The sequence below is a fragment of the Peromyscus leucopus genome, chromosome 4, assembly GCF_004664715.2.
Source record: "Peromyscus leucopus breed LL Stock chromosome 4, UCI_PerLeu_2.1, whole genome shotgun sequence".
Classification (NCBI taxonomy): Eukaryota; Metazoa; Chordata; class Mammalia; order Rodentia; family Cricetidae; genus Peromyscus; species Peromyscus leucopus.
The window spans coordinates 95,214,494-95,236,468 of NC_051066.1; the positions used below are offsets into that span (position 1 = coordinate 95,214,494).

The 21,975-nt window shown below is 44.5% G+C and overlaps 2 protein-coding genes across 2 annotated transcripts in view; one reads left to right on the forward strand and one right to left on the reverse strand.

Moving 5' to 3' along the window:
- The window catches only part of LOC114681112, a 47,446-nt gene extending 30,022 nt beyond the window's left edge, over window positions 1–17,424 (reverse strand). The window contains 6 exon segments of the mRNA XM_037204444.1: window positions 4,304–4,470; window positions 9,068–9,195; window positions 9,467–9,524; window positions 9,761–9,829; window positions 11,279–11,464; window positions 17,336–17,424. Of these exon segments, the coding sequence (XP_037060339.1) occupies window positions 4,304–4,470; window positions 9,068–9,195; window positions 9,467–9,524; window positions 9,761–9,829; window positions 11,279–11,411 (555 nt within the window). The 5' untranslated portion in view covers window positions 11,412–11,464; window positions 17,336–17,424.
- A 41-nt stretch (window positions 17,425–17,465) lies between these two features.
- Window positions 17,466–21,975, forward strand: part of Chp1 (calcineurin like EF-hand protein 1) — a 35,345-nt gene continuing 30,835 nt past the window's right edge. The window contains exon 1 of the mRNA XM_028867976.2: window positions 17,466–17,863. Within this exon, the coding sequence (XP_028723809.1) occupies window positions 17,797–17,863 (67 nt within the window). The 5' untranslated portion in view covers window positions 17,466–17,796. The remainder of the gene's footprint in view (window positions 17,864–21,975) is intronic.

Genomic DNA, 21,975 nt, shown 5'->3' on the forward strand with positions numbered 1-21,975 from the left:
CCCAGCTCCTGGGTCATGTTTTTGTTGTTTTTCCTTCCCCAAGTCAGGGTTTCTCTGTATAACAGCCCTGGCTGTCCTAGATCTCACTCTGTAGATCAAGTTGACCTCAAACTCAGAGTCCACCTGCCTCTGCCTCCCAAGTGCTAGGAAGGCATGTGCCACCACATCTGGGTATTTGTTTTTTTCATCTTTTAAAATTTACAACTTTGACTAACACACACCAGAGTTTTCACTTATACATATAAATTACCACTGAACACATTTGCTCCTCAGTTCAGTTTCAGCAGAAGTGTAAACACATAACTGGAAGATTAATCACTCAGACCTCAAATGCTAATGAAAAAAAACCTGCTAAAAGTCAGCTCTCCCTTTAAAGACCATATGTATGACAGGCATGGTGGTGTCCATCTGTCTTCCCAGCTACTTTGGAAGCTAGGGCAGGATTGCGTTGGAGGACAGGCTGAGAAAAATTATGGAGACTTCATCTCTGAATCAGTAACAAATTAAAATGACCCACGCAGCCCCAATTATAAGTTATGAAGTCCATTTGTGAACATAAGGATGGTTACTTCCTTTTTTCAAATCACTGAGATTATACCTAAACACCATCCTGAGTAGTCCTTATAAAATGGGAGTCAGACATTCTGTCTTGGTCCTGGGGGTCGGGGTTGGGAAGATGCTGTAAGGAAACCGGTTAGTCAATGTTGTCTTAAATATTGTTGACAATTCTGTAAAGTTCCTTTTTATGACTATTTCTGTTTAAGCTAATTCACCTTTCGTTTTGAAATCCTTCTCTTTTAAGGAGAAAATGTGACATTGTAAAAATGCCTGTAAGAAAGCCCCTCTTCCCCTTTTTCCTTTTAATGACAAATCTAGGTGATTAAGGTTGTGAATTTTTATTTTCGCTTTGTTGTTAATGAGCATTTGTCCTTCAGAATAGGATTGTGTGATAATGTTTAAATGGCAAAAACAAAACATGCTTTTATGCAATTAACAAAGCTACTGTAAGAAAGAAGAAAAACAAAACATTTCTTGGTACCCCAAAGGAAAAAAAAAAAGAAAAAGGAAATGGGAGTCAGGAGCTGGGTGTTTTGATGTCCTCATGTAACCCAGGTGGAGGCAGGAGGATCAGGAGTTCAAGATCAACCTTAGCTACATAGGAAGTTAGAGGCTGCATGGGGTACACGAGCCCCTGTCTCAAAAATCAAATTGCTGCCAGGCAGTGGTGGCATACGCTTATAATTGCAGCACTTGGCGGGCAGAGGCAGGCAGATCTCCATGAGTTTGAGGCTAGCCTGGTCTATAGAGGCAAGATCCAGGACAGCCATGGTGGGTACACAGAGAAACCCTGTCTCGAGAAACAAAAAAAAGGGGAAAAATCAAATTGCTAGCCAAGCATGGTGGTGCACTTGGGAGGCTGAGGCAGGCCTGAGTTTGAGGCCAGCCTGGTCTACAGAATGAGTTCCAGAAATATCAGGGCTACACAGAGAAACCTTGTCTCGAAAAGCAAAACAAAAAACAAAAAACAACTAAACAAAAAAAAAGTCCAGTTGCTATCCCTAAAAGGTTGGCCAGCCTGGCATGGTGGCACACTGAATGAAGCTCGATCCGAATCAGTCTTAACAATAAAACCAGGAGGAATCAGATATCAGGGTGAAAGATCAGAGAAGCAGAGCAGCAGCCACAAGAGACTTTTATCTCTAAGCAATCTCGGACTGAATAGGGCATCCTGTCTCTATGAATCCTCAGACTGAATGGGTGAGATCCTATCTCCACCTGCCTTATATTCCTGTCTCCACCTCCTAGTGCTGAGATTAAAGGTGTGAGCCTCCACCGCCCTGTTTCTCTATTAGACTGGTTCAATCTTGTGTAGCCCAGGGTAGCCTTGAACTCCTGATCTTCCTGCTTCTTCCTCCCAAGTGTTGGGATTAAAGGTGTGTGCCACCCTGCCTGGCCTCTATGGTTAACTAGTGGCTAGCTCTGCCCTCTGATCTACAGGCAAGCTTTATTTGTCAGAACACAAACAAAATACCACACAACATTAGTGGTTCTCTCCTCTAAACCCAAGCATGCTTGTTAAAAGGAAAATTCAAAATCTCTATCTTATGTCAGAAGAGCCCCCTGATAGGGACAAAGAAAAACCAAAATTCAGGGACTATTCTATTGCTACTCATCTCATGATCCTTTGGTTTTATTTTTATTAAAGCTTTTCTTAAGGTATCAAAATTTATAAGATGTTTTTAAAACTTTTTGTCATGATCCTAAAGGTTATATAGAGTACTAATTCTAGAAAAAGGGCTTCATCTAGCTTCCTGAACATGATTTCATATTGAATCTCTCTCAAGTAACTAGGAGTTAAGTTTTTGTACACTGGATGTTTATAACAAATTATGGTCCTTTAACCTCTTTGAGATCTGCTGCATATGACATTTAAAATGTTTAAGTTCTCTCTAGTGAACCATGACCATGCCTAATAGCAACCTCTGAAGTCTCCAAAAGGAGGATGGGGCCCCATAACGATGATTCCACCTGGACTATGGTGACAACACTAAGCATACAAACACCACCCGAAGATCAGCTTTGGATTACAAACTGCTCAGGACAATTTCAAGGTGGCTGGCTGAGATGATCCAGCATCACAGACTACTCTAGCCAGGACTTGAGACAAGCCCTGCACTTTCCCTTTACACAGAGACTGGACAACAAATGGTACAGCTAGCTCTCCCAGGACTTGACAATTATCCTAATTTTTTTCAGGGTCCCCTAAAGATGCTCTCTCCCAGACAGCAGGAAGTATTTTAAAGAACATGAAGCCCACATTCCCAAGAGGAGGGGTGGGCAGTTTTTTTTGGTCGTTCAGTGGGTTGTGGATATTTGTCATCGTTTAGGGGAGGTGGTTACAAGTTGTTATGGTACAGGTCAGGAAAAAGCTGAACAAAGGGGATTAGATTCGGGGATCTCATTCTAAAGAGAAAAGGGGGGATACAGAAATAGGATAAAAGGGCAGATCACTGAATCTACTTCTAAAAAGCAACTACTAGTTTTAAATATTTTATATTGGCTTGGAGTTTTGTATATTGATACAAATTTGGGGTAAATTTTTGTTATACTGTATATTTTTCATAGAAATGATAGGATAAAAAGGTAGATTATTACACAGAGAAACCCTGTCTTGAAAAAAAAAAGGTAGATTATTGAATATACTTTTAAAAAAGCAACTACTAGTTTTAAATATTTTACAGTGATATGGATCTTTGTATATTGAAACAAATTTAAGATTATTTTGGTTAGAACATACTGTCCATGTGTTTCTACTCTTGTTCAAAGTATTGTACCTATACAGCTCATCTAACAATGTAATGTAAATTTCATGCATCCCTATAATCTTACTCGGAAGGGGCTGAGGTAGGAGATATATCTGAGTTCACGGCTGGAATGGACTATTTGCTAGAGCCTTTCTCAAAAATAAGTAAACAAGGCCGGTGAGCTGACTCAGTGGGTAAAAGTGCCTGCCATATACACCTGGTGCCCTGAGCTAGTTCTCGGCTACCCTGGGCTAGCACTAGCTGAGCAGACCTAAAGACCTGAGTTTGATATAACACGGTTGATGCAGTAGTGCACATGTGTAACCCCAACATTCTTCCGGTGATGGGCGACAGAGACAGAACTGCCGAGAAGCTCTGGGTCAGCTGCTGTCCTGGACACAGCACAGTAGCGGAAACAAGAGATACCCTGTCTCAAACAGTGTACAAGGGGAGAACTGACTCCTGGAAGATGTCTGCTGACCTCTACACACTCGCCGTGGCATTCATGCCTGCGCGCGCGCGCACACACACACACACACACACACACACACACACACACACACACAAGTAAATTTTAAGGCCACCAAAGGGGCTGGAGAGACAGTTCAGTGGTTGAATGCTGGCTTTGTTGCACAGGATCTGGGTCTGATTTCCAGCACCCACATGGCAGCTCACAACCATTTGTAACTCCAGTCCCAGAGGATCTGATGACCTCTTCTGGACGCCATAGGCATTGTGTGAATGGGATGCACAGACATACATGTAAATGAAACACTCATACACATAAAAAGAATATTTTAAAACCTTTTAAGCCTGGCAGTGGTGGCGCACACCTTTAGTCCCAGCACTCGGGAGGCAGAGACAGGTGGATCTCTGTGAGTTTGAGGCCAGCCTGGTCTACAGAGCGAGATCCAGGAAAGGTTCCAAAAACTACACAGAGAAACCCTATCTTGAAAAAACAAAAAATAAAAATAAATAAATAATAATAATAAAACTACCAAAATACTGTTAATAGGGAAAACATCAAAGGTCTTAAAATCAACTTGTAAGACACAGACACGGTATCTATAGAAAAGACCACACTGTAAATGACTGACAGTACTTACCGCAGCGCCAAACTTCTGCTGGAACTGACCAATGACTGTGTATGTCACCTCCTCTTCCTCTACAAGAGAAGGATGGCACTGATTGTATCTCTCTTCCTTGACAAGAGAATGGGCCTCTGGCTAATTTTAGACATACTCCTTATCACCTGTTCAGTCCTCACACATCAAACATGGTGAGTACTAGTTACTATCCTGTTTTGTCAACTGAGAGTAAACCAGAGTCCTACCAAGGATAATCTTACAAACTGAATGGTCTATCATTCCTGTCATAATCCAGTACTGATTCTCTTCTAGGTTTACATACTGAGTATACACTAAGGCCTTCCTGTAGGGATTCATCTATTATTATGCATGCATGTGTATGGTGTGTTGGGTGTGTGTGCACACGTTCACATGAATGTGGAGGTCATAAAACAACTTTGTAGATTGGGTTCTCTCCTTCTACCTTTATGTGGATTCTGGGGATTGAACGCAAACTATCCAGCAAGCACCTTTACCCACTGACACATCCTGCCTGCCCAAGTCAAGCACTTTAACAAGATATTTCATAACAAAAAGTAACAGTTTAAAATAAATGAGTCCTGGAAAAGGAATAATACCCACCCACACTGTTGGAATTTTAAAGTCTTTTTATTATTATTATTATTATTATTATTATTATTATTATTATGTCTTTTTTGAGATAGGGTCTCACACAGTCCAGGCTAGCCTTGAACTCATTAAGTAGCTGAGGATGCCCTTGAACTTCTGATCTTCCTGCCTCTACTTCCACAGTTTACCCATCTGATGACAATGGGAATGAAACCCAGGTCATTGTTAACATGACTAAGTATCTTATCCGGAGTTACATCCCTAGACCCTACCTTAAGAGTTATTTTTTGGTGACTGCCTTGGTTATGGTTACTATTCTACTGCTGGGAAGAGACACCATGACCAACCAAACTCTCATAAAAGGAAGCATTTAACTGGAGGCTTGTTTACAGTTTCAGAGGGCTCGTCCATTATCATCACGGCAGGGCACACGACAGTAAGCCTGGAGCTGGAGCAGGAGCTGAGAGTTCCACATTCTGATCCACAGGCAGCGGGCAGAGACAGTGGGCCTGGTGCTGGGCTTCTGAAACAGTAACGCCCACCCCGGGACACACCTCCAACAAGGCCACACCTCCTAATGGGTCCAACAGTTCACCCCCTGGGACTAAGTACACAAATACAGAAGCTACTGGGGCACTCCCATTCCAACTGGCACAGTTACTGAGCGGTTAAGGGTTTTTGATTATTTCCTAATCTCTGTAGTGCCACAGGACAACAATCCTCCTCTTCTTTTGCATTTATACACGCTCTCTTTGGTGACTTCAGCTGGTCTCAAGGTTTTAAAAACTGTCTATTGGTTGATTCCTGAAGCTCTCTCCATATGAGACTTCTCATCTCTAGGCTACATTTTCTATTTTGGGGACAGGGCTTCACTATGTAGCCCATGCTGCCCTCCACTTACAATCTTCCCAGCAATATATAACCTGAGTGCCAGCATCCCTGGCCTTTATTCAAACTTAAATTGACCAAAACTGAATGTTACAGTTGGTTTTAATGTAAACTTGCCACAAGAGCCAGGCAGTGGTGATGAATGCCTTTAATCCCAGCACTCGAGAGGCAGAGGCAGGCGGATCTCTGAGTTCCAGGCCAGCATGGTCTATAGAGTGAGTTCCAGGAAAGGCTCCAAAGCCAAAAAAGAAACCCGGTCTTGAGCCAGGCGGTGGTGGCGCACGCCTTTAATCCCAGCACTCGGGAGGCAGAGGCAGGCGGATCTCTGTGAGTTCGAGGCCAGCCTGGTCTACCAAGTGAGTTCCAGGAAAGGCTCCAAAGCAAAAAAAGAAACCCGGTCTCAGGGGGGAAAAATTGCCACAAATTAGAATAACCTGAGTAGGGCATCTTACCAAACAATGGTCCTTATTGCCTTGACTGACGGGGGAAGGCCCACCCAATTGTGGGTGGGTCTTCTGGTAGCAGTCCAGATAAAAGCAAATGTCAGAAGAGAGAGTAATTTGGTCTTTTGCTGGCTTGGTCTTCCTCCTGCTGCCGAGTTAATCTACTCTGCTGCTGCTTCCTTCACTGATCTCAGAACCAGCATTTCCAAGCTTTCATTATGGACTAGGGCACCAGAGGCTTTCCAGGAACCTTAGGGGCTTCTGCACCAGACTGGGACTACTGAGGCACCCTGCCCTGTGTAACTAACAGCTGTTGCCCCTAACCAGGGAGACACAGCTATTCCGAAACTACTCCAACTGGGGAAGCATTTAGCCTCAAGGAACTAGTAACTGCCGGATTCTTAACTTTTCAGGTGTGACTTATCTGTTGTTACTGACTTAAGAAATTCATCATCATCTCTGTCTCTCTCTCTCTCTCATTTTATTAATTCTGTTCCTCTAAAGAACTCTGTCTAATTCACTGAATGTCTGTTCAGGTCTCCAAAACCTTTTCTGCATGAAGTTCTTCTCATCTTAGTTTACACAACTCTCTTCATACTTGCAGATGCTAAGGTTCAACCCCTAAAATCATCTTTGATTCCACGTTATCCTTGCACACTCCTATCTATCTAATTTGTCAGGATATTCCGCCCCACCTTCAACACACATCTAGAAGTACAGTGCTTCCTACCTACTCTACTGCTACCACCGGAGTCGAGGGCACTGTCCTGAGTGGTTTCCAATATTTCAAGCCAATGAGATGGTTCATTGTGTAGGCACTCACTGCAGAGCTGGACAGCCTGAGTTCAATACAAGATGCACAGAGCGGAAGGAGAGAAACCCTTCCTTCAAGGTGGCTCTCTACCACCACATGCATGTCATGACACACATATATCCCCACACACAAATAAATGTAATGGAAAATTTAAAACATAAGCTGTGCAGTGGTGGTGCACGCCTTCAATCCCAGCACCTGGGAAGCAGAGGCAGGCGGATCTCTGTGAGTGTGAGGCCAGCCTGATCTATAAAGTTCCAGGACAGCCAGGACTACATAAAAAAATCCTGTTTCAAAAACACTAATATATATATATAATTATTATTAAACTATATATATTAAACTCAATATATATCATGTGAAGGAAGATCAGGCATGGTGGTCCTTGTTTGTTATCTTAAGACTTAGGAGACTGTGGCAGGAGGATTGCCTTGAGTTCCAGGTTATCATGGATGACAGTGTGAGATAGAATAATGAAAAACAAAGAATTATAATTTCTTCCCAAAGCTGTCTAGATGTGTTTATTTGTGTTGTTGGTTGGTTGGTTTTTTGAAAAAGGGTCTCTGTAGCCCTGGCTGGCCTCAGTCTCTTAGTAATGGGATTAAAGGTGTATACCACAAAAACTAATTTTGTTTTTTATTTTTTTGTTTTTTGAGGCAAGGTTTCTCTGTGTGGTTTTGAAGCCTTTCCTGGATCTCACTCTGTAGCCCAGGCTGGCCTCAAACTCACAGAGATCCACCTGCCTCTGCCTGGGATTAAAGGCATGCACCACGACCTCCTGGCTACTTTTTTTTTTTTTTAAATGAAAAACCACAACCCAAAAAGCTCTTCATTACTTTGCTTCCTTTCTCTCTTCAGAGTCCTACGCCCCTTTAATGGTCTATAAATTTTTCAGTGACCCATCAATCCACCTCATCACCTATTCCTTCTTCTTCTGCTCCAGATATATGATTTCCTCGCTGTTGCTTCGATATCTTGGCATGTCCTACCTCTAGAGCCTTTACATTTTTCTTTTCTAAGTTTAACTACATCTCTCAGCATGTGCTGTATCTCATGCCTATAATCTCAGTCTCATAAGGGCCCAAGGCAAGATTGTTGAAGAGTTTGAGGCTAGCCTGCTAGCTACAGAATGAATCCTGGACTATAGGAGTGAGACCCTATCACAAAACAACAAAAACTAACCAATTTAAAAATTGGGTGTGGTGGCAGGTGGATCTGAGTTCAAGGCCAGCCTGGTCTACATAGTGAGTTCCAGGACATCCAGAGCTACATAGAGAAACCCTGTTTGAAAACAAGAGCCTGGAGTGGTGGCGCTTGTTTTTAATCCTACCACTTGAGAAACTGATGCCAACCTGGGTTCATAAGGAGTACCACAGCAGTCAGGGCTATCTAATACTAGACTGCAGCTCAAAACAAAGAACAAAGGGAGGCATTTCTCATGACATCCAAACAGCTCAATGCCTCCCTCCTTTAGGCCTTTATGCTAACGTTACTACTTCAGTAAGACCTGCCCTGGACATGTGAAGCTTACTGTCCTGCTATTCTCAGCATATGGTAATAGAGTACTAGCATTCTATATATTTTACTCATTTTTTTCTTTTTTGAGACAGGGTCTCATATACCCTAGGTTGTCCTCAAACTTGCTAATGTAGCCAATTCTATCCTTGAACTCTTGATCCTCTTCTACCTCTTAGTGGTGGGGTTACAGGTGCAGTATGGCACATATTTCCTATTCATTCATTTTATTTAGCACCTTTTGTATCAGAGCTCAGTGAGGGCAGCATCCCCAATCCTGGCACACAGTATGCATTCCCATGTCAACTCAACACATAATTTATAATACTTACCTTAATTCACAATTTTACTGTGAGGCACAATAAAAAAAAAAGAGCCTAGCAAATTCAGAGGTCCAGCACTCACCCGATGGGCAGTATTTGAGGTCACTGAGTAAAGAGCTGGTGGGTGCCTCTGGTGCAGATGAAGCAGGTTCACATACAGTTAGGTCTTCGTCTTTCATTTTCTCCAGTGCAGCTCTTTCTGTATTTATGCTATCCTTACAAAAAACCATATTCAGATGAACTTGTCCTTTGTTACCGATGCCATGGACAGATCTCCCTATCGTTAACAGCAAAGACTGCAGCCCATTTCTACACTGCTCACATCCACTGCCTGAAGCGCCATCTAGAGACAGACACACTGACCTGCTTGTTTTTAGTTCCTTAGACCATTTGAGAAGCAGCCAGTGGACTAGAGTTAAGTCTGTCTCCTCTACTGTGCTCACTTGGAAAACCTCACAGTGAAGAAACTGTCTCGTAATACCTAACAGAAGATGCCTTTTCTCCCGATGCACCTTGTTCTGCTTCATCCATTAGTTCCACTGAAAAAGAACCAGAAGATTTTCAACAGTTTCCAGCGGAAAGCCACCAGCCACTCCACCCCACACACCGTGCTCAACTGCAGACTATAAATGGGTGGAAAGCAGAAAAAAACAAGTTCATGTATACAGTACTAAAGACAAGATAAATCTTATTTTCTTTCAAATGCCTGAATGAGGCAGAGGAGTAAGTTTTCTATGGTAGATTCCAATTAGCGATTAGGGAACATAAAACTTACCATTCAAAATCTCATGCCCAAAAAACATTTTCACTCCTGGGACACTCCGGCCTGTCTCTACGTTCTTCACTGTGATAGAAAAGAATCTTCACAGATATAAAACTGTGTCTGGTTAATAACACATACTATTTCCCCCAAAACTGCAAGAAACTGTGAACTCTCTTAAAATTACTGAAACACGAGTTTTATATAAAAATCCCTTCTTCCTCGGTTGTGGAAATGGCTCAGCAGTTAAGAGCACTTAAGTTCAATTCCCAGCACCCACATGGTAGCTCACAACCATCTGTAATGAGATCTGGTGTCCTCTTCTTACTTACAGGCACACATGCAGACAAAACACTGTATATTTAATAAATAAATAATCTTTTAAAAAAAATCCTGCAGAGTGGTGGTGGTGGGCACACGACTTTAATCCCAGCACTCGGGAGACAGATCTCTGTGAGATTGGGGCCAGCCTGGTCTATCTGGCAAGTTCCAGACCAGCCAAGGCTATATAATGAGGACTCTGCCAAAAGGAAAAAAAAAAAGAAACTAAAAAGAAGAAAAAATCCCAATTGCTGGGAGTAAAGACATGTGCCAGCCCAGCAATGGTGGCCCATGTCTTTAATCCCAGGACTCAGGAGGCAAAGTCAGACAGATCTGAGAGTTTGAGGCTAGCCTGGTCTAAAGACAGGCTAAAGCTACACATAACCCGCCCTCCCTGCAAAACAACAACAAGAAAGACATGTGCCACTACACCTGTCCTGTGTGGGGTAAAGGTCTGAACCTCGGGCTTTCTGTGTGTTAGCCAAGAACTCAACCAACCGAGCTACATCCCCAGCCCTGGTTTGGGCTTTTGACACAGGTTCTCATGTATTCCAGGCTGGCTTCAAACTCATTATGTAGTTGAGACTGGCCCTGAACTCCTGACTTCTGGACTTCTTTTTGTCTGAGACAAATTAATTCTTTACATCTGTGATTTTTTTCCCCCTGTTGAAGCCAAAAGCAATTTCAATAACAAGATTGATTTCAATATTTATGTAAACAATAATTAACAGAAGTTCCCAAATTTTAGAAGTATATATTGAAAACTACCACCCTCAGGGCTGGAGAGATGGCTCAGCAGTTCAGAGCACTGACTGCTCTTCCAGAGGACCAGGTTTGATTCCCAGCACCCATGTAACAATCCACAACCATCTGTAACTTCAGGGGGTCCTATGTCTTCTTCTGGCCTCGGAGGGCACCAGGCATGCATGTGGCACACAGACATACATGCAGACAAAACACTCACATTCATTAAGTAAATAATAAAAAAGAAAATTTCCACTATAATGTCAGTGAGAGTACACAAGTGAGGACCACCCAACACAGGTAGCCATGTTGCTCTGCTCGGGAATAGTATCCTAATATTTTTCTCATACCTTTCTTAAAATAGGAACAACACTACTTTCCCAGTTACTAATGCTGCCCACAATCACCACCCACACGCAGCTGCTAATCTCTTAAGAAGGCAGAAGAAAATGACAAATAGAACCCAACCATTTTTTAGGACAACAATCTTGTTAGGATCCACATGCTGGAGCACGCCCTCGAAGATTCCAGAAACCAAGGTGAGTTTCACTCTTCTCCACAAAATGTGGTTGAGGAAATGGTAGTCACTGCTGGGATCCATGCTCTGTGATTCCAAAAGCAGACTTCAAAGAATCTTCGTCAAGCATCCAAACACTTAAAAATTAACAAAGAGACCATTATTTTGAAAAGACTATTTTGATCTGGGTATGGTGGTGCACATCTTTCATCCAGAAGACCAAGGTGAGGGTGGTCTCTGACTACAACAGTTTGGTCTACATAGTAAGTTTCAGGCAAGCCAGGGACACCCTATCTCAAAAGTTTCAAAAGTTTGGTTATTTACCATTTCTCCAAATTTTTCTTGTTTTTTTTTTTTGGGGGGGGGCAGGTTTTCTCTGTATAACAGTCCTGGCTGTCCTGTAATTCCCTTTGTAGACCAGGCTGGTCTCAAACTCACAGAGAATCACCTGCCTCTGCATCCCAGGTGCCAAGATTCAAGGTGTGCGCCACCAGCACCACCTGGTGGTGCATTTCTCCAAATTTCTAAGGCAGTGGTTCTCAACCTGTGAGTTGTGGCCCCTTTGGGTGGGGGTGGGGGTATTAAAAGACCCTTTTACAGGGACTGAATATCAGATATTTTACATATCATATATTTACATTACGATTCATAACAGTAACAAAATTAGTTATGAAGTAGCAACAAAATAAAATTATGGTTGGGGGTCACCACAACATGAGGACCTGTATTAAAGGGTCACAGCATTAGGAAGGTTGAGAACCACTGCTCTAAGGGATAAGAAGAGTAGTTTGGTTTTGTTTCTTATTTTAGAATACTAAAAACCACAGCAAGTACAATTTTATTTATTTTTATTTTATGTGTACAGTTGTTTTGCCTCCATGTATGTCTCCGCACATTAGTTTAGTACCCCAGGAAGCCAGAAGAGGGCGCCAGATCCCCTGAAACTGGAGTTGCTGATGGTCGCTGGGAACTAAAGCTGTGTCCTCTGAAAGAGATCTTAAGCACTGATCTCTCCAGCCCCACAATTTTAATTCTTTTGTAGGAAACTCAAAACTGTAGGGCTCTGGGCAAGACAAGATTAGCTTTTTTGTTTATAAAATGGGCATGGTCAGTGAAGGATGTGGAAGAGAGGAAGCCAAAAGATTTTTAAGAGCCAGAGGGGATAGATGACTCTAGACACCAGGGGACTGAGGAACATAGGAACTCAGACTATGGCACCATGCACAGGGACTGCACAGGTCCCAGCACTGAGGGGAGGTGGACACCAGCTCCCATCTCTAAGAATCTGTCTCTAGTTGACAACTGCTCACAAAGGAAAAATTAGCTTCTCCAATGAAGTCTCACTGGGTATACAAACCACATTTAAGGGCAGGCAGACTCTGTGTCTAGTAGTACACGGCCTATGAAAAATGAACTCAATGGTTATTTTTGGAAATATTGGACTTTTGCTTGTATACTACGGTTTCCAATTTTGTGTTTTTATGGACTTGGTGTGTTTCTTGTTCTTTTTGTTTTATTCTAGTTTGTTTATTTGCCTGGTTTTTTGTTTTGTTTTTGTATTTTTGAGACAGTGTCCCTCTTCGTAGCTCTGGCTGTCCTGGAATTCACTCTGTAGACCACGCTAGCTTCGATCTCACTGAGATCTGTCTGCCTCTGCCTCCCAAGTGCTGGGATTAAAGGCATGTTTGTTTTCTAGAGAAAGAGGGAAAGAAGGAATGGAAATGCAAGTGTAGCAGGTGGGGAAGATCTGGAGGAGATAAGGGAGGGGAAATCATAATCAGAATGTATTATATGAAAAACCATTTTCAATTTAAAAAATGGACATGGTATCCCCTTTCTCATCATAGCTAAATAGAAGCTTCTTCCTTGTTTTATTGAGATAAAGTCTTACTGGATAGCCCTGGAAGGCATAGAATTCCCTATAAAGACCAGCCTGGAGTAGAACTCAATAGAGATGCACCTGCCTCTGTATCCTGGATGCTGCAATTAAAGAAATATGCTCTGTCTGGTTTTCACTGAGCCGACTTCCCAGCTCCCAAGTGCTTTTGTCTTTTTATACTTGTGATGCTGGGGACTGAACCCAGAGCCTTGCACAGGTAAGCAAGCACTCTGTCACCGAGACACAGCCCTAGCCCTGGTACTATGATTTTTTTTCACTTTACTTCTTTTATTTAAAATTTTTTATTTATTTTTGTTTTTAATTTTAAAAGTTTTAGTTTATTATTATTGTGCTTTTGAAACAGGGTCTCACTGTGTAGCCCTGGCTGGCCTGGGATTCTTTGTAGGGTAGGTGGCCTTGAACTCACAAAGAGTGCTTTAGAGTGTTGGGATTAAAGGCATGTACCATGACACTGGGCCTTTATTATTATCATTTTGTATGTATGGGTGCTTTGCTTGCATGTATGTCTGTGAACCACATGTATGTAGTGCCCTCAGAAGCCAGAAGGAGCTGGAGTTACAAATGGTGAGTCATCAAATGGGTACTGGGACCTGAATGCCAGTTCTCTATGAGAGCAGCCTCTAGCCCCAGTAATCTTCTTTGTGTGTGGTTTTTTGAGACAGGGTTTCTCTGTGTAGCCTTAGCCATCCTGGAACTCGCTTTGTAGACCGGGCTGACCTCAAATTCATAGAGATCCAGTTGCCTCTGCCTCCCGAGTGCTGGGATTAAAGGCGTGCGCCACCATTCCAGCTATATTTTCATCCTTTAAGGAAGGGCTCTCAAACGTACCGATACTGTTAACAAGCAGCACCTAACCTACAGAGAAGAGGCTCCAGCACTGTCTCTCTCTGTTATGCCCGGGACAGGCTTTCTCACTGACGCTGACATCTTCTTGTCTCGATTCTCCACAGCACAGAGTTTCAGGTCTGTGTGTGGCCGTGCCAGCTCTCTAAGTGGGCAGTGGGACCTGGATTCAGCTTTCACGTTTGAGCAGCGAGCCCTCTTGCTAAGCCACCTCGGCAGCCCGGTGACACAGACAACACACACATAATAAGGCTAGGATGTTCAAATCTGAAAAGTTATGACATGCTTAGGAAGGAAGAAAATTCAAGACAGGCCAAACGGGGCAGGAGGGACTGCTCAGCAGTTATGAGTGCTTCCTGTTTTCCAGAGGCCCTGTGTTTGGTGTTTCCCAGCATCCACATCTGGTGGCTCACAACCCCTCTAACTCCAGCTCCAGGGTATAGGATGCCCTCTTCCAGCCTCCACTGGTGAGAACACACACATCCCTCTCACACACAAGTACCACTTTCTTTTTTTTTTTGGGGGGGGGTTCGAGACAGGGTTTCTCTGTGTAGCTCTGTGCCTATCCTGGATCTCGATCTGAAGACCAGGCTGGCCTCGAATTCACAGAGATCCGTCTGCCTCTGCCTCCCGAGTGCTGGGATTAAAGGCGTGCACCACCGCCTCAGCCTTTTTTTTTTTTTTTTTTTTTTTTTAAGTTTTTTTTTTTTTTCCCCAAGACAGGTTTCTCTGTGTACCTTTGGCTGCTCTGGAACTTACTGTTAAAATCAAGCTGACCTCAAACTTAGATCTGCCTTCCTCTGTCTCCAGAGTGCTGGGATTAGAGGTGTGCACCACCACTGCCCAGCACACAAATACCACTTTTAAAGGTTAAAACAAATCAGAAAAAAAATCCCACATAGCAAAGAAATTTTAGTTACTGCTTTTTGTTTTTAGACAGGATCTTCCTGTTGTATATTTGGTTTGTGTTCTGACAAATGAAGCTTGCTGGAGATCAGAGGGCGGAGCTATCCACTAGTTAACCATTGAGGCCAGACAGTGGTGGCACACACCTTTGATCCCAGTACTTGGTAGGAGGAAGCAGGAATCAGACAGGAATATAAGGTGGGTAGAGACAGTTTGAGGTTTCGTAGACAGGATCTCGACCCTATTGGAGCTGAGGATTCGAGAGGTAAGAGGTGGCTGGCTGCTCTGCTTCTCTGACCTCCAGGCAAGCCTTATTTGTCAGAAGATAAACAAAATATCACACATCTTCCTGAGTAGCCCCGGCTGGACCGGAATGTCCTATCTAGACCACGGTGACCTTGAATTTGCAAAGATACTTCTGCCTCTGCTTCCTCAGTGCTGTGATTATAGACATTAGCCACCAGACCTCACACAAAGGGTTTAATTGGATACAGTTATCAAAATTTATATTAAAAATTAGGAGGAAAAAATGTCAGGATGAAGAGATGAGCTTCCAGGCCAACCAAGAGAGGGATATCAAGATTCCACACCACATTAATGGGCTTCTTAGACTGCCACATCCACAGCGTTACTGTCAGCACTGGAAGGCTGATCTCAGATGGGGTAAGACAAGGGGTTATTAGGAAACAACTGAGTCAGACTAGAACTTCAGTGGGCACAGGAGCCTTGGGGACTAAGGCTGAGCTGCAATGGCCTAAGTAACTTTGAAGCCAGGAGCCTGAGGCGATTTGAGAAAGGTGCTAAGATATTTCGGCACTAAGTTGATGAGAACTTCTTCCATTTCTCAAGCTGGTTCTAAACAAAGGGGTCAAGGGGCAAGACAGAGGATGCCGCAGGAAGACCACTGCTTCATTTGAGAGGGTGTATACTAAGATGTGGCTTTTAACCTTTTCTTTAGCAAACAAAAAATGCCATGAAAATAAAATGCAAACTGGGCAGTGGTGGCGCACGCTTAATCCCAGTGCACAATTTTAATCCCAGCCTTCGGGGAGGCAGAGGTAGGCAAATATCTGAGTTCGAGGCCAGCCTGGTCTACATATCGAGTTCCAGAACAGCCAAGGCTACACAGCCTTGTCTCGAAAAACAAAAAACGAGAGAGGAGAGAGGGAGAGAGAGGGAGAGAGGGAGAGAGAGGGAGAGAGAGAGAGAAATAAAATGCAAGACCCGCATAGAGGCTCAAGTGTGTAATTCCAGCCATTTAAGAGACCGAGATCAGCCAGGGCTCCTCTGGAAAAAAGAAGAAAAGCACTTCCCCGCGTCTAGGAAGGGTTTTATGGGCCCAGGCTGGCCTCAAACTCGCTACCTGCAGCATCAACTCCTAATCCTCTAGCCTCCACCTCCTGGGATTACAAGCATGGTATCAATGAGTGGCAAAAAACAAACAAAATTCCTTGAACAGGATTTCCCAGTATTTCTTAGGCTTTCCTCAACTCGCAACTTCGCTGCGAAAACCTACCAAATGCTGGCTCACGGTTTAAAAATCCCCTCCCTCCACCCTTTAATACATCAAGACATATTCTGTGAGTTCGAAGCTGGTAAATGACTCCAAAAGCGCAAACACAGAAAACCCTGTCTCGAAAAACAAAAAAAAAAAAAATCACTAAAACAAGATAAATTTCAAGTGTAAATGACAGTCCCTGCTCGAGGTATTCTCTCTCCCTCACCTTCTCACTTTTAGGGTCCTCTACCACCCACCCCACTCACCCCCGGGGAAAGAAATTTGGGGAATCCGGACCTTAGTTTCAGTCAGATGGTGAGTTCCTCCAATTGAAGAGGAACTACCGTTAAAGAAGATATCTGGGAGTTATCTCGGTACAGCCTTGACACAAACCGGATGAAAGCTCGCAACGCCAGCCGCCAAAACCGCAAGAGCCTACTACGGCTCACGGGGCGCACGACCTGCAGCTTCCCGGAGCAGCCAATCAGCTTGCGGCCCCGGGCCGGCTCCCAGCACCCCCTTACGGCGGAACGCCGGAAGGACGCAGCCAATCGGCGTGCGGCCGCCAGCGCCCTCCAGCGGCCAGGGCAGAGAGGGCAGAAAAGATGCAGCCAATAGGCGTGCGGCCGCGAGGCGGCTGCCAGCGCCCCCCAGCGGCCGGAGGTGGGGAGCGCAGGAAAGACGCAGCCAATCGGCGTGCGGCTCCACCCCAACCCCAACCTACTCCGTGGCCAGGGGAAGGAAAAAGGACGAGAGACTTGAGAGAGAGCAGGAAAGGCTGCGCCAGGCCCAGGCGGGGGATCCACCCTAGGCTTTTCCCCCCTCGTTCTGTCGCTTTTGTTCCTCCTCCATGCCTGTCACCTGGAGGGTGGGATTCCTGGCGTTAAGAGTCCTCCGGGAAACCTGTGGGTGACGCTGAGCGTCTGCCTCTGGTGTGTCGGGAAAACGGCGGCACGGCGGCGGCACTGCCCTTTTAATGGTGGTCGCTAGCGCCGCCCTGGCATCGCCGTTTTAAGGCCGGCGGCGGCGGTGGTTCCGGGGGCGGGGTCCGCCTCCCTTTGGACTCCCGCAGCCGCCGGGCTGATTCATTCCGGGCTCGAGCGCCAAGCTCTGACGTTGGCGCCTGCGCAGGGCGCGGCCTCGCTCCCGATTGGCTGGCGCCGGGCCGCCCTCCCCCGCGCGCCACCCCTGGTTTCCCTCCCCGGGCCGCAAAGAGAAACAGTGCCCTCTCCCTTCTTGACCCCTGGCCCTTCCCTCCCTCCTCCCCTCCTGCCGCCGTAGCTTCGGGCGCTGCCGCTCCCGAAGGAGCTCCCGCCACGGTGATGGGGTCTCGGGCCTCCACGTTACTGCGGGACGAAGAGCTCGAGGAGATCAAGAAGGAGACTGGCTGTGAGTTGGGGTTGGGGGGGTGGGAAGGCGGCCGGGCGCCTCCGGCTGGCCTCAGTAGTGAGGGCGGTTGTCGCTGAGGTCTCGATCTGGGTGCGGTGGCTTTGTTGGGAGGGTCCCGTGCAGCCTCTGGTGTTTGGGGTAGCCGAAGGCTAGGGTACCCGGGCGTTCATCTGTCGCTTCTCGGAGCCGGGAAGTGGCTCCTCTAGTGCTGTCTTGCCTCAGAAGCCCGGAGTCTCGGTCCAGCCACGGAGCACAGACACCACCACTCCACTCTTACCCACGAAAGTCCGCGAATTTTCTTTCTTTACCGTGCCTCTCTTACAGAGGCATCCTGAACAGCAGGTAAAGCAGAAGCAAATCCAAACGTAATACATACGAATGAGGTTTCTCGGCAAGGACCTAGAACTGCTAAAATCACACACAAGGAAGAATAGACTCAGGAAAGAAGATCGTATAGTAAGTAAGGCTTGTGACCAGGGACTGGAGACCTCTAAGCAATCAGGAGTCCGAAAACCTGAGACTTCTAAATCTGAACTGTTGGAGAAAAAGCACGGGTATAGTGACCAGGTTTTTAAAGATACAATGAGGACACTTGTCCTATTTTCATACATATTAATTTCTGCTGTGTTGCTGTAGCTTATGAAGTTGATATTGAAACTGGATGTATTCCAAAATCTGTGAGTTTGTACCAGGAACAGATTTTTTTTTTTTTTAAATATATACTCTGGGTTCTTCTTTATTAACCTGAACAAAGGAGCAACAGGGCTTAAGGAATTCAGACGCACTGAGAACACCACCAAACCTTTGAAAAACCCTTGATAATGTATGACACAATTGTGTTGCTCCCTTGCTATCTTAGTGATCCTTGTGACTTTGTTGAGTTTCTTAAGCTGTGTCTTCGTGGCACCTGTGTTTGACGATAACGTGAGCACCAAGTAACACAGTGGCAAATAGTACTGAGGGATTACTGGGCGAATTACAGAATGCTCCAGGAATGGAGTCCTTGGATAAATTAAAAGTTGTCCTGGCTGTCTGACAAGTTCAACTTTCTAGAGTATTCCAGTTGGGAGAGATGTTATCTAGCCCCACCTCCTACCGCATTGGTCTGCTTCCTCTACCGCAGTACCTTACTAACACATATGGCTGCCAAGCCTTGCCGAGATCTTTAAACCACGCCGACCTACCTCCTTAACCAAGGTGATCCTTGTCACAATTTTGAGTGGATGACAGAAATTACTTAGCTTTTTATAGCTTTTGTTTGGCTACTCACCTTTATGGACATTTCATGACTTATTCTGATTCCATGAGTAGAAATGGATTCAGCTGGATTCAGCAAGCATTTTACTACATTTTGTGGACATGACCTCTGACCACACTTGTAAACATAATGACTTCTTTACATCTAAGGTGACAACCAAATTAAAGCATCTGTGTTTCAAGCACAGTCACATCATGAGGAAGTGTAGTGAGTAGGGACAAGCTCTTGTTTTGTTTTCTTTTGTTTTTTTGACACAAGGTCTTATTCTGTAGCCCAGACTTGCTTAGAATTTACTACATAAACCGGGCCTGGTGATGCACACCTTTAGTCCTGGCAGAAGCAGGTGGATCTCTGAGTTCAAGGCCAGCCTGATCTACATAACACGCTCCAGAATAGCTAGGACTACACAGGGAAACCCTGTTTTAAAAAACAAAACAAAACAAAACAGCCAGGTGATGGTGGCCTTTAATCCTAGTACCAGGGAGACAGGGGCTGGTGGATCTCTGTGAGTTGGAGGCCAGCCTGGTCTACAGAGCAAGTTCCAGGTCAGCCAGAGCTACACAGAGAAACCCTGTATCCAAAAACAAAACACAAACAAATGAGCCCAAAAAACAAAACAAAACCAAAAAGTTTCTTTACATAGCCCAGGCTAGTTTCAAACTCATGTCCATCCCCTGCCTCAGCTTCCTGGGTGCTAGGATTCTAAGTATAAGCCATTATGCCCAACTGGGGAAAAAGCTGTTTTTGCTTCAGAGTGAATGGAACAGTAATATCATTCCAGTTTCTTTTCATAAGTCCTGGCTCTAGGGCTGAGTTCTTTTACCTTGTGACTCATGGACAAACCTAAGTAATCACAGACGAACTATTATCCTGATTACCCAAGAGTGAGTCAAGTATGAGAAAGATTGTCACCAAAACCAGTGTATGTGTTGATTGGGAAAGCCCAACAAAACAAGTACTGAAATTTTGCAGCATCTATCTAATATTATGCTAGATATTCAGAGCAGATGGTGACAAAAGACACCCACAGCCTGGCTGGGGAGATAAGCCAGAGAGTTATGATTAGCATCAGGACATAAGGAAACTGAAATCCTGCAGCACCCACCTTCAGAATCTAGGGTAGAGTCGTGAGCTGGCCTTGTGGCATACAGGAGTTGGATCTTGACACGTAATGGATTAATTTTGGCTAAGTTAACCTAGGGTGTCTCAGTGTCCCAGCAACTGTTAGTCCTGTTGGCTACAGGGTCAACCCTCTACCCTAAAGACCAAGCTGTGAGTTTATCTCCTTAGTACCCTTAGCAGAGGCTTGTTTCCTTTTCTTCTTCTTCTTCTTTTCTTCTTCTTCTTCTTCTTCTTCTTCTTCTTCTTCTTCTTCTTCTTTTTTTTCTTCTTCTTTTCTTTTCTTCTTCTTTTTTCTTCTTTTCTTTTCTTCTTTTCTTTTCTTCTTTTCTTTTTCTTCTTTTCTTCTTCTTCTTCTTCTTCTTTCTTCTTTTCTTCTTCTTCTTCTTCTTCTTCTTCTTCTTCTTCTTCTTCTTCTTCTTCTTCTTCCTTTTCTTCTTCACCTTTGACAGGTTCTTGTGTAGCCCAGACTGGCCTCAAATTTGAGATCCTATTGCTTTAGCCTCCCAAGTACTGGAATTACAGGTGTGTCAACTCCACAAAACACCTTTAATCCCAGTACTCGGAGGCAGAGGCAGGTGATCTCTGAGTTCAAGGCCATCCTGGTCTATAGAGTCAGTTCCAGGACAGCTTGGGTTACACAGAGAAACCCTGCTTGAAAAAACCAAAGCAGGCAGGGGAGCCAGATGTGGAGGCAGAGGCAAGTGCATCTCCCAAGTTCCAGGCCAGCCAGGGCTACACAGTGAGACCCTGTCTCAAAAAGAAAAGAAACACTTTGTTGTTATAAAACACCTACTATATTTAGCCTTTGTTCTGTCACTTCTTTCACATTTCTACATTTTTATAAGTCAGCACATTTGAATGAAAGATGTAATTGGAGGGAGGTCACAGTGTCTTAGAAATTTCTGTAATGACCCTTAGTTCATTTAACCATAGGAAGAGCTTGGCTGTAGATTGCGAGAAATCTTAACTTTGAGCAAAGGTTATGCCAACTAAATAGTGGTGAATACAGATTGGTTTATTTTTAGTTCCTGCCCTCATTGTGTCGTGTGTGTTTGGGCAGGGTGTTGTACAGGGTTAGAAGTGAGTTGTACAGACCAGTGAGTTTTGTTTGTTGGGAAGGGTGTAGTGATGCTATGAAAGGTGTGGATCTCCAGTTCCAGCAGAGTACAACCCTGACAGAGGCAGCTGCTTGAGAACAGTTCTGGAATGTGAGCTTCTGGGTGCTGCTGCCTCCTCCTGGGCCCCCCTGCCCACCCACTGTCACACCACATTGATTCTGTGGGTGCCCAGGACCCTCCTGTCCGGTCTCCTATTGCATTGGAAATGCGCAGATGATATCTTTAGCAGGTTTGGAATAATTAGTAAGGTTCCTTACCCTTTAGTTTTCTCCCAGAGTTCCAATTTCTGTCTAGAAAGGGATAAGGAGAACTGTGTGTCAGGATAGGGAACAGAACTCTGAAGGAGTAGAACCTTATGAATGAGGAAGGGGGTTCAGAACATAGACTGTTTGGAAGTTTACATAGAAACTCACTGCCCCTAGAAGCAGCTGCAGAGATAGAAGCTGTCTTCTGGGTTTAAGCAGAAAAACATTACGCTCAAAACAGTAATACACGTGTTACAAGCAATAAACACTATTATGGAAGAGCCAGAGCAGATATCTTAGGTTATATATAGGAAAAGGCAAATGTATCATGACCTGGCCTGAATGTATCAGATTCAGAAGATGAGAATT